The sequence below is a fragment of the Rhipicephalus microplus genome, chromosome X (assembly GCF_043290135.1).
Source record: "Rhipicephalus microplus isolate Deutch F79 chromosome X, USDA_Rmic, whole genome shotgun sequence".
Classification (NCBI taxonomy): Eukaryota; Metazoa; Arthropoda; class Arachnida; order Ixodida; family Ixodidae; genus Rhipicephalus; species Rhipicephalus microplus.
In genome coordinates, this window is record NC_134710.1 from 243,926,717 (window position 1) to 243,939,945 (window position 13,229).

A 13,229-nucleotide genomic window follows, 5' to 3' on the forward strand; every position below is an offset into this window, starting at 1 on the left:
CGCCGAAGGAGGAATGGAGCCCGTTTCTCCATTCTCGCTCCCTTTATTTAGAGTGTAGTGCACGAATGGTGCGATGTAGCGGTGGTGCCATTTAAGGGCGAAGAGAAGGCTACAGGCCGGACATTTGCAGATGTAGCACTCAAACGGTGCGATGTAGTGGCGGTGCCATTTGAGGCCGAAGGGAAGGCTAGTACCTGTAAAGACATGGTTGATATTCGAACCCGTTCCGAAGAAAAAGTGCTCGCGGTCGAAGCAGGGTGTGAGGATTCCATGGTTGTGGAAATGGAGTTAAGATTACCAGAGTATTCCACGAGAATTGAACCTTGCAGCCCTATAGACGATATCGATGAGCGTCAGAGGCGGACGAAAGGCTCTAAAGTGGGCATCAAGGAGTGTTTTAAACTGAGAAAGCATCCGAAAAACCGAAGCACGGCAAAGCTCGCGATCAGCGCGGCGCGTTTGACGAGGACCTTCAAACGGCGTGGCCGATTCCCGAGAAAAGACCCATTGTCTTCTCTACTGGCTTGAATCACAAGCGTCTGAGCGGCCGGAGAGTAAGGAAAAGTAAAGCGCCATCTACGCGGTCGTGGTCTAACGATGAACTGATAGGCGATCATCAGGACTGTGCACGCGAGACAGCGGAGGAGCATATCGATGATGAAGAACGTCAGAGTGAGACGAAAGGCTCCCACGTTCGCACAAAGAAGCGTGCACACGGGAGAAAACATCCGAAGGGCAACGGTAAGGCAAAGCTCGCGATGAGGACAGCGCGTTGAGTAAGGGCTTCAAACGGCGCAGTAAAATCGCGAGAAAAGTGCCATTGTCATCTCATACGGGTCTATATCGTATGCGCCCGAGCCGCCAGAAAAGAAAAGCGCATCGTACACGGCAGTGTTCGCATGATAAATTGCTAAGAAATCATCAGGACAGTGCGCGCAAAAGAGCTAACAAGCCTGTGGGTGCTGATGAGCATCATAGGTTGGCAAAAGGCTCCGTAGATGGCACGAAGCGTTTGAGGAATGTATTCAAATGGCGGAGCGAAATTGCAAGAAAGTTCCTGTACCGCAAGCGTCCGAACAGCCAGAGAGCAAAGAAAAGAGAAACGCATTGTGTGCTGTTATGCCTGCGAGTCCATATCGAACGTCCAAGCCTCAGAAAAAGGCAATCTGTGTCAAGGCCAGCACGCGAGCCCACCTGACGCGTACAACTCAACGGCGTCATCACGCGGCGGCGCCTCTCTGTCGCGCGACGCACAGCGAGCCACCTCAGCCAACGACCCCGTTGCAGCAATAGGCACCTTCCTGTCCGGCGAGTCTTACGCAATGCGTGGTGACATCACTCGTCCTTGGGTGCAGCCACGTATAGTGCAGCGGCTCCGGATTTGATGAGAATGACGCGGCTCAGCGGCGACCCCATTGGAGGATTCTGACCTCATGACCAGCGGCGCTTCTGGTTGGACATTTGGTTACTCAAAGAATCCACCCGGTGCATATAAAAAAAGCCCCGCGGCGCGTCGCGAGCAGTAGACCTATGTGTCAGAGAAGGGAGCTCGGCTCTTCGAGTCTCTAAACTGTCCGCCCCAGTGCCGAATTTGTAATGCCTCTGTATCTATGCTGTACATAAACCTTGTTAGCTCACCGTCATCTCGTCTGCTCATCTATCAGCTCTGCGCAGAAGCAGTCGCGAGCTGAGAAACCTACGCTACCAAACGGCTGGTGACCTTCTCAGCGGAATTCGAAGCAGTGGCCCCTTCGGGACCGTGTTGGCGTCGCCGTCTTTCGTAACAGTCGTTGCAGCGGTGAGATTTCGTAGCGCCATTTGTAACGTCGTCGGAGGCATGCTTCGTAACAGCGCGTAATCGGTCGAAGGGTAAGGGACCCTTCCGTTATTCTCGCGGTGCATTGGATGGGGTGGGGAACACAAAGGTCACTGGGTTTCGCGAAGTAGCAGGAAGGACGACGGCAAGTCTCCTTCGAGGAACGTCGCGGGGTCAGGTAGCAAGGCGATTCACTTATACGTGTGTTGTACACCCCGCTTATGGAGGAGATCGTTGCGGGTGCGACCACCATGAGTTACACTCAAAGTTGTTGAGAACAGTTGTTAGCTTCTTGAGGACACTGACTCAGGACTGTTGAAAGGAATGTTTTGTTTACTTTAGTTGCTTTGTACAAAACTAGTTTGAAATTTGTTTTGTTTGCGCTCTATCGTTTGGTGGCCTATATGGATTGTATACATATCTATCGGAAGGATAGTGATACGCATTAGAGATTGTCGCAGGGCTTAAGAGATGAGCTCCTTCAAAATACGATGACGGCAGCTGACGGAAAGTAGTGTATGGCGTTTCCGTTGCGTGTCATGCGTAGACACAAGGAAATATTATGTTAGTGTACCCCTAGTTGAATAGTGACTTCGTTGCAGTTGAGATCGAAGCCGTAGAGGAGAGTTTAGCGCCTATGAGCGTAACGGCAGGTTCCAGAATGAACTGATTTTGAAAACTGTGAATGCTGCTACGCTAAGAGAAGAGGCCGACGAAGGCCACAATAAGTACAACGAGGTTCTGCTCCAAGGTTTCATCTAGTTAAACAGCTAAGATAGTTTTAGAACTTCAGCACAGACTCAGTGAAGCTGTCTCGACGGTGAATCTTGCGTGTAGGGTTCAGGTGGATTTTGACCCACTAGGCAAGAACACCAGCTTCGGACGAGCAGAGTGTACAGAAGATGCGAGCGAGAGGCTCAGAAATGCCCCTTAAGAAGAGGCCTAGTCGGAAGCGGCGCTGTAAAACAAACAGTACGACAAAGAGCACAGCCAGGTTGAAGAAACTTGGTAAACGTTCAGAGAGCAGTTTACAGAATTAGGCATTTGTCATCGGCACCGGAGTTGCTTTGTATGCGTCCAAGCTGCCGGACAAAAGGAAAAAGAAAAAGCATGTTGGGTAAAAAGGTAAATGGTAGGAAGGGAACCGTCAGCCTTTCGTCGCTCTATTGACAGCATCTTTGATGGGCCGCGTCAGTGTGAGGTTCGTTGCTCGCTCATAGTAATTGAGCGAGAGAAAGAACCCTGCTTGACAGCGAGGAGCTGTGCGTGGGTCGGAAGCGAAGCGAATCGGTTTTACTATAGTTTCATCTCCTGTTCGCCAAGAAAAACTCACAGGACGCGACACTGCGCGTTCGTCTGAAAAGGGAGTAGACAAGCGTAGGCTTTCGACGATGGTCACTAGTGTATTTGTTTTGATTGAACATTTGCTTTTGACGATTTAAGTTTGTTGTGAGTTTGAAAATGCGTTCTTTAAGTATGTCGGCTACTACATAGTGTTTCGGTAACCAATTTTGGGTTTTGTTAATTTCTTTGAGCATTGTGCGTTTTTCTAAAGTAACCGTTGTGCGATTGCATAAACGACATGCATAGGAGCCTGCGTCATGGTAGATACGTGTAAATGAACAGGGGCAACATTATGAACTAAGTAGGACTGAGCGAAGCGACGCAAAGAAATTTCTTGCGAGTTTTTTTGGGAATCATGCAAAAGTTTCTTTTGTTCATTCAATGTTTTGTTCGCATGTGTCCGGTGTAAAAGAAAAGCTAGTTCGTAAGCTTATATGCATACTTTGTGAGAGTAGTCACTGCAAGGGAAAGTCAAGTAGTAGTTTATCCAGGCAGAGACACAGTAGCGTGCATTAGCGGATGTGCATGTTCCTGACCCAGCTGCAGCTTGACAGTTGTCTCTTCGTCAGCTCTGAGGGAACTGACGACTAGCTTTGGCGGCACAAAATTTTGGGAACTAAAAGATAGCGTGAAGCAAATGGCTTTATTTTATGAGTGTGAGGCCTGGTGGGTTACAGCGCATTGCTCACTCTAGCACACGGGTATGCCACTGGGAGCGCATCTCTTGACAGTTAACTTTCTTGAAAACAGTTATTGTGAAGATTATTCTCGAATCAGGATTGGGAGTTTTGGTGAAAGCTCAGAGAGACGTTCCAGTTGCTGCTTTGTGTTTGGTGATAATACTTACGGAAGGTTGCTTTGGAAAATTTTTTGGACTCGATATGTCTCAGTGCGGGCAGGGTGCTCTACCGTGCCCGTGGTGATGTGTATGAATGCTTTTCCTAGAAGATAGCCACAAAGAACGAGCGGGAAAGAGTCTTTGGCTGGGCGTCATCAGTAGTGGCCTGGAAGACGGCACCACACTACGACACTTCGAGCAACCTGCGCAACTTTATTTTATGAGTGTGAGGCCTGGTGGGTTACAGCGACCTGGGGTAACCCTAAGGTCGATTTGCCTGCTGATGGACAAGCTGTTGTGACTGGCGCCAGAGCTGACGAGAGAGCGGCGCTCTTTGGACCTTCAATCAAGTAGCCGACCGGCCGGCTGCCTATATCCACCAGGCATTGTCTTTCCTAGATGGAGGGTGAGACGTCGTGTCGCCACGGTGCCGTAAGCCGTTCGAGAGGACAACAAATACAGCATCTTCCTTAGAAGAGACCGCGGCGGCCACCGTACATCACTCCGCTAATTAGGCGAGCAGTTCGGCGGACCCTTTGAAGTATGCTGTCATGAGCTTGGGACTCCTCGACCAGCGGCACACACGACGAGAAAGAGCCCCACTGGCGCCACCTTGGACTGTAGAGTCACGCCTCAAAATTGGACGTTCACGTGGGCCGTGAATGCTCGTCCCCCTCGCCAGTTGTATGAGATCTGTGATTGGATAGTACCATCTGCACGTGTTCCCTGATATAGGGATCTGGCGAGAACATACCCTTTATAATGAGCGACCCGGCTCATTTGAGAGCGCCATGTAGAGGAAGGCCAGATTCGAGAGCTCGCCATGTAAGAAAGAGCTCGTCACGTTCGAGAGCTCACCTTGTATATAATGTAAATAAGCCTTCCTCAAGTATCTCTTCCTCCTGCCTCGACAACTTTATTCCGGACCGCCGGTGCCTGAAAACCCCAGTTGCAACGACGCCACGTACCCGGGAAACATGGTCTCCAGCTGCTTCCCGATGCCCTGAAATGTGGGCTGTGATGCAAGTGCCAGCTGCAAGAACGCAGGTGGTCAGTCATCCGGACAGAGTCGGTGCAGCGCCAGCTGGTCGAGCGCTAAGTCGGCCATCCGAGGGAGCATGTCAGTATCAGCCTCCAGCCGCACTGTCAGCTATGATGCCATAGAAAAGACGTCTGCACGTTGGTAAAAGCAGCAACATGCAAGCACCATGAAAGCACTGGGTGGATCCATAGATTTTGTAATTACTACCGGGGACTCTGACACTGCGATCGTTCAGCGACAATGGGATAATAGCTATTACGAGGTTGTGCCTAGTCTTCGTTCTTGCGGACGGCAAACGCACTCATGGCTTAGTTTAATGCTGCGTTTTGGTTTTGTTAAGAATAAAACAGCAAACTCTTTTTCCCTTCATGACACAATTTACAGAGTTAAGCCTTAAAGATTATGTGGGTGAAGCTTAACTGCTGAACCATTGCTGATTGCTGTTTCGTGACAAAGCTTGAAGCCACGAACGCAAATACGAAGACTAGGCTAATTCATGTCATACCCACTATTCTCATGCTCGCTGAAGCACCATGCGTTGCAGGTACCATAGAGTAGAGCGCCAGAGATTCGTCTAGTCTATATTTAGGACACTATGGGGAGGGGGAGGAACCAACGACGGGCACAACAGAAATCCCCCCAGCCAGACACCGGGCTGCGCTAGCCCAGCCCGAGATCATTCACCACAGCCGTCAGGGGGGTAGCGAACCATCTTCCTGATGGCGCTTGATGAGCTCGCTCTTGAACATCAGGACCCTGTAAAATACGCCTTTGCGAGTGCAGATACACCATGCCTCGTGCTATGTCCAGTGCCAGTCGTTTTCTCAGCTCCCACGACCACAGCTCCAACGTGTGATGTATTAGCTAATCGAGGGTTCCACCGTTGATGTACTCGGTCAGAGCAAGCTGCACGCCTTTGCTGCACGCCGACACCCAGGAAGTGTCGGATGTTGCGGAGTGGCAGCCGGTTGAGCAGCTACCCCTCGATTGATTGATATGTGGAGTTTAACGTTCTAAAACCACCATATGATTATGAGAGACGCCGTAGTGGAGGGCTCCGGAAATTTCGACCACCTGGGGTTTTTTAACGTGCACCCAAATCTGAGCACACGGGCCTACAACATTTCCACCTCCATCAAAAATGCAGCCGCCGCAGCCGGGATTCAAACCCGCGACCTGCGGATCAGCAGCCGAGTACCTTAGCCAATAGACCACCACAACGCGGCGAGCAGCTACACCTCGATTGATTGATATGTGGGGTTTAACGTCCTAAAAACACCATATGATTATGAGAGACACTGTAGTGGAGGGCTCCGGAAATTTTGACCACTTGGTGTTCTTCAACTTGCACCCAAATCTGAGCACACGGGCCTGCAACATTTCCACCTCTATCGGAAATGCAGCTGCTGCAGCCGGGATTCGAACCAGCGACCTGCGGGTCAGCAGCCGAGTACCTTAGCCACTAGACCACCGCGAGCAGCTGCGCCACGGTGCGAGCAGCTACACCTCGCGTAGGGCTGGTTGCTCCTCGACGTGTTGACCTTCAGTATGCAAACCTGGGCTGTGGTGCGGTGTGTCACCTTGTATACCTTGAAAAAGATGCCCCAGCCAATCTTCTCCGTAATGAGATTGCCCAGCCGACTGAGCGTGGTCTCAGCATGATGCCGCGCCTGGCATGAGGACTGCGTCGGGGGATCCAGCGCACGGCAACCTGACCAGCAGGGCATCACTGGCCCCTCTTCGTCGTAGTATGTGTGCATACTTCAGAGCGCGGACTGTAGCACGATGTGGCTATATGATCTAGAATGGTGACAAATCGACTTCTCAATGCGAGCGGGAGCTGTAATTCTATAATAAGATAACATTCACAGTGTGCCTTACGCATTCACCCAAGACGACTTGAATGCGACAGCCGCCTTTTGTTTTGCCAGTCTACCCACCCTGCCTTCCTCTTAAAGCTCTCTGCCCATCAGCACATTGAGCACAGCCTCCATGATTGGTCCACCTTTGACGAAGTGGTGCTGTAACAGGGTGACGTCATCATGTGATGTCTCGTTACGCCAAGTCATGCCGAAGTGCGCACGTAATTTTTTCCATAATTTCTGTTCATACCAATGCTACGTGACGCCATTGGCCAATTTTCGCGACTGATAAGGTGTTTAAGGTTTCAGCCTCAGTAACATTCGCACTTCCCTTTGGTTATTCCCATGGCCATAGGAGGACGTAGACGATGTCTTGTAGATCAGGTCAACAGACAGCTTGGCACACTGTTAAGAGCTTTTTCGAGCGAAGTGGCGGTCAGACTATTCGTCTTAAGATACAAGTAGCGCGCCATGGCCGAATATGGGTGAAAACACCCGCAAGATGCAACCAAAATAATGCATTTAAATGCTTACTACTTCTACTATAAACAGCAACGTAACGCCTCATTGGCATGTTGCTTGCCGTGGTTCAACATATCTCTAGTCAAGTTACCTTTCCCGACCGGGCGCCAAAAATTAAATTTCGATTTTCCTAATTTTCTGTCGTTGATAAGAACGTGCCCGTCTCATCCAACAATCCCGCGCGCATTATTGAATACACGCTAGCACCAGTGACTGATTCGCATTGTGCAGTGAACATCGAAACATGTGTGAGTGGCCTACACACTTGATCATTTAACCCGAGACTGCATGAGCGACAAATGTGCTATTCTTGGCCATGTTTTCAGACAATTATCAGCAATATTTTGAGGAAACTTATGACTCGAGATATCTATATTCACATTAGGTACCCTTTCTTTTACTTAAAGCAAGTGCACAAGTGCTTAAATTCATGGATATCTCGACATACATTCAGAGCGAGCAAATAGGTAGCTTACGTTAGCCGCAGTGCTACTTCGAACGTCACCGCAGCCTCCTGCTCGCAGATTTTGAGTAGCTGCTCGGTCAGGTCAACGAGCTGTGAATCAGAATGAGCTGCCGCAATTTCTTCAATCTGCGTGATGAAAACGAAAACGTCGAAATTTACAAAGGATGTATCCGATTTAAACTAAAAACATTTAAAGCAACTTGACCCAGTTTTCCTGAAAATCAATCAAAGACCTCGCAATCAGAGTTTGTAGCCTCACTGATTGACGGTCGCCAAGGCTTCACAAATCTATCAAGAACTAGCGTAGTTATAAATTTCTCACTAGCTGACAACACTTTCTCTTTTTGCCCCACCGCGGTGGCCCAGTGGCTAAGGTACTCGGCTGCTGACCCGTAGGTCGCGGGATCTAGTCGCGGCTGTGGCGGCTCCATTTCCAATGGAAGCGAAAATGTAGGCCTGTGTTCTCAGATTTTGATGCACGTTAAAAAACCCCAGGTGGTCGAAATTTCCGGAGCCCTCCACTACGGCCTTTCTCATAATCATATAGTGGTTTTGGGATGTTAAACACCGCATATCGATCAACGCTTTCTCCTCATCCCGACGACGAGGGATGGTGCTCCCTCAGCGTGTCTCATGACCTTGAGCTTGCAAGTTGAAATGCCATAGATTTCTTCTGTTGAGATTCCCGATTGACTGATATGTCAGGTTTAACGTCACCAAACCACCATATGAGTATGAGAGATGCCGTAGTGAAGAGCTCCAGGAATTTCGACCACCTGGGGTTCTTTAACGTACCCCTAAATCTGAGCAGACGAGCCTACAACATTTCCATTTCTTCGTTGAGATGGAAATGTTTCCATCTCTTCGTGCTAGTGTTTCGATTGTGTCATTTTATCACACTATACGGATCTCGGCGCTCGCATGCGGTGGTACTCATCGCATTAATCGCTTTGTAATTTAACGCCGCTTTTGATATATGTCAGCTGAAAAAATAGCAGCAATGCGCTAGTTGTAAACACCACTTGCCCCCCCCTACCCTGCCCGCCGAAGTGATGGGATTTTTGTACAAATAGTGCACTTTAGGTGGCAATTCTAAGCTCCACTTGTTAACTCTATAGCGCGACTACAAAATTCGGCTGAACTGTACATAGCAGTGTGCGCTGTTTGTAGAATGTATTGTTTCAATATGGCCGACGGCAATTTGAACTTACCTAAATGTTATAATGTTGACGGCGAAAAACTATTTGAATTCAGAGGAACTGAAATTTGGAATATTTTACCCCTATAGGTTGGAACCGCACGGAACCTTAACTTTAAGCAGTACAGTAAATACTGATTGATATGTAGGGAGTGCCCCAAAAGCACTATATGATTATGAGAGACGCCGTCGTGGAGGGCTCCGGAAATTCGGACCAGCTAGAGTTCTTTAAATGTACACGCAAATCTGAGGAGACAGACCTACAGCAGTTTCGCCTCCATCGAAAGTGCAGCTTCTGCAGCTGAGATTCGATTCCATGACCTGTGCATCAGCAGCCGAGTACCTTAGCCACTAGACCACTGCGGCGGGGCAATTCTGAGCCTTTTCAGCCATTCTTCAATAAAGATTCACGTTCGTATATTTCAATTTCATTGAGTGTCATACATTATGGCTAGAAATTGCAAAAGATGCCATGGCGTAAATGTCGCACCATCGTACCGGTGGTTATCAGTGCCATACAAAATTTACCCATATAACTGGATCAGCAGCACTTGAATCCTTAACAGGTAAAACTTCATTTTGTGCGATTTGGTCAGCACGTAAGAAGCCATTGTATGGCAAAAAACACAGACTCATGACGCGCATCACACCATGTGGAAGGACACCATGCTGCTCTTCCTCTGTCCATGTTCTTTCCTGTTCGCAATGAATTTCCAACCTGAAGCACAAGCGGCGCTACATCTTACAAGAGAACAACAACGTACCTGGTCAGTCCGGGCTTGTGTCGCAGCCTGTGAAGTACGGAAACCAATTGATGAGCAGAAGCTGGCAATAGCTAATGACGCCGACAAAGCGTCGGAGCACAGGACTCGCTCACGGTTGTCCCCGACGCCGATGCGGATCAAGGTGCTCCTGCACAGGTTCACAAGGTTTGAAAACAAATGTGTCGAAGAGAATTCAAGGTGTTCACTTAGCTCAACATATTGCCACGTTCCAGTTCCCAAGTTTTTGTTATTGCCCCAAAACACCACACAATTATCAGCGCAAACCGCGCCTGCAGTTTTCGAGAAGGTTCCGGACTTAGTGTGTTCTTCTATTTGGAAGACACCGCAAGGACCTGGCTCGCAAATCGGGGGCACAGGTTCGCCCAAATAAACAGTTAAATCCCAACAAGAAGTCTCCTGTCTTCGGCCACGTCACGACCCCGTGACATCTGAATGATCTACTACAGTCCGGAACCTTCTCGAAAACTGCAGGCGCGGTTTGCGCTGAGAATCGTGTGGTGTTTTGGGGCAATAACAAAAACTTGGGAAATGGAACGTGGCATTGCCCCCCTCTGAAAATGCCATGTTCCATTTCCCAAGTTTTTGTTATTGTCCTAAAACACCACACGATTCTCAGCGGAAACCGCGCCTGCAGTTTTCGAGAAGGTTCCGGACTATAGTAGATCATTTCGATAAGATCACGCCCACTGTGCGAGCGGTACAGAATGTTCTGGAACCTACGCCACTGCCAGCGATAACGCTAGAACATTCGACGGCAAGAGTATAAATGCCGACGCGCTTCGCCGCTTGTCAGTTGTTGATCGTAGGCCGACGCTCCGTTCGCCGCTATCAGTCCGAGACTGCTATCTGTGCGAGACTGCTGCTGTAATTGGAATTTCTGTTTACTGGGCACAGGCTCGCCCAAATAAACAGTTAAATCCCAGCACGAAGTCTCCTGTCTTCGGCCACGTCACGACCCCAGGACATCTGGTGGACGTGCTGCTTCATTCATGTACCGGACACCCCCGTGAAGCCGTGAACCCAGCCCACGTCGCGGAGAAGACACCGACGCCAACCAGGAGCAGCGAACAAGCCGCCGACAGCAAGGGCTACCACCGGAGTACGGGCTTCTACAAGACAAGGCGCGGAAGACCAAGGCCATGACCGCGACTGCAGCGACAATGACAACCGCAGCGTCCCAGCCCACGATGGTCATGCATCAACCCAGGGAACCACCAATTTTCCATGGGTCATCGTTCGAAGACCCGGAGTCCTGGCTAGAAGCATACGACCGTGTGGCCACCCTCAACCACTGGGACCATGACGAAAAGCTGCGTCGTGTGTTCTTCTATTTGGAAGACACCGCAAGGACCTGGCTCGAAAATCGGGAGTCCACGCTCCGAACGTGGGATGTTTTCTGCGGCGCATTACTGCAACTGTTCGCGAGCGTCGCTCGCAAAGAGAGGGCCGCTGCTTTATTAGAGACCCGGGTTCAGCTCCCAAATGAAAATGTCGCCATTTTCACAGAAGAAATGACCCGACTATTCTGTCACGCTGACCCAGACATGCCTGAGGAGAAAAAAGTTCGTTTCCTCATGGGAGGGGTCAAACAGGAGCTCTTCGCGGGACTGATGAGAAACCCACCAAAAACCGTCCAAGAATTTGTAGCCGAAGCGACCACTATCGAAAAGACCCTGGACATGCGCACCAGACAGTATAATCGTCGCCTGACTGCAGACTGCGCTGCTGCTCAAGCCAGTAACTCCGGAGACCTGCGTGAAACGATCCTAGCGATCGTGCGGGAAGAGCTGCGCAAGCTGTTGCCTTCGGCGCAGCCTCAAGTGGATTCAATCGCCGACATTGTACGAGAAGAAGTTCGGCAATCGCTTCAAATTCCCCACGCACCGCTGCCAGAGCCGGAAGCTATGAGCTACGCCGCTGCACTGCGCCACAACGCTCCTCCCCGTCCGCACCAAAACGCCGCCCCATCGCACATCCGTCGACAGACGCCACCGCCGCCACCGACGTCATACCATTCGCCAGCGGTCCAGCGCAGTGCACCGAGGAAGACTGACGTGTGGCGCACCCCTGACCATCGCCCGCTCTGTTACCACTGCGGTGAGGCCTGACACACATACCGCCGTTGCCAGTACCGACAGATGGGACTGCGTGGCTTCGCCGTCAATGCACCGCGTCCACAGCCAGGAGAACGACCTCGTGACATCGCCGACTACCTGACAGGAACTCGGTGGACACCACGAAGCCCTTCGCGTTCGCCGTCGCCCAGCCGCCGCACGTCACCGCACCACCGGCAGTACTCTGGCCCAACGCGGGGCCGGTCTCCTAGCCCGTATCCGGGAAACTAAGGGCAGCAACCGGTGGAGGTGCGGTTGCTGTGCGACGAACTACCGAAGATCCCCCGACGACGACGCCGCCGCGACCGAGCTTTCCGAGCACAACGCCAACCAATCAAAGCCCTGACGGCAAAAGCTCACTTGCTGAAGGTGGCCTGACGACGCAACATGGAAGCAGCGGAACAAGCAAACGCAGCCGTGACCCGACGCCACGCCCTAACTGTAATGCGAGACGGCGAACTAGCAACCTCGACGTTCTTATCGACGGCCACAGTGTGACCGCTCTCGTCGATACTGGAGCCGACTATTCTGTCATCAGTGGGTCGTTCGCCGCGAAGTTAAAGAAAGTTAGAACAGCTTGGAAAGGCCCTGAAATCTGCACAGCCGGAGTTCATCTCGTAACGCCTGCAGGAATCTGCACAGCGAGAGTCACCATTAACGGCCGTATTTATCCTACAGACATCGTAGTCCTACAGCGTTGCTCGAGAGATGTCATCCTTGGCATGGACTTCTTATGCCTCCATGGTGCTGTCATCAACCTAAAAACAAAGTCGATAACGTTATCTACAGAAGAAGCACTACCGCCGCGCACGCCGTCAGGACACCATGCCTTGAATGTGCTGGAAGAACAAGTCACCATTCCACCTCGTTCAAGCGTCATTATTTCAGTCGGCGTTCCTAAATCACCTGACTTGGAAGGCGTCGTTGAAGGCAGTCAGCATCTGTTGGTCACCCGAAATATTTGCGTCGCAAGAGGAATTGCAGAGCTGCGGGGAGGCAAAGCAACGGTTATGCTCACGAATTTCAGCAATGACTACAAACATGTGAACAAAGGAACAACGGTCGCATACATCGAAGAAATTGTCGAAGCCACCAGCGCTTTCGCCCTCGCCGATTCTGCGGAACCTGCTCAAAGGAACCAAGCCCCTCCCATAGCTTTCGACGTCAATCCGAGACTTCTGAACGATAAGCAAGAACAGCTCAAGGCCCTGCTCCTGCGATACGAAGATTGCTTTTCGTCGT

The 13,229-nt window shown here is 50.6% G+C and overlaps 1 protein-coding gene across 3 annotated transcripts in view; it reads right to left on the reverse strand.

Annotated features, from left to right (window-relative positions):
* The window catches only part of LOC119184061 (serine/threonine-protein kinase haspin), a 168,763-nt gene that overhangs the window by 96,940 nt on the left and 58,594 nt on the right, over positions 1-13,229 (reverse strand). For all 3 annotated transcript variants that reach the window (XM_075878884.1, XM_075878882.1, XM_075878883.1), the window contains 2 exons: positions 9,853-10,000; positions 7,901-8,016 (listed from right to left, as the gene is read on the reverse strand). In XM_075878884.1, coding sequence (XP_075734999.1) covers positions 7,901-8,016; positions 9,853-10,000 — 264 coding nt within the window. The remainder of the gene's footprint in view (positions 1-7,900; positions 8,017-9,852; positions 10,001-13,229) is intronic.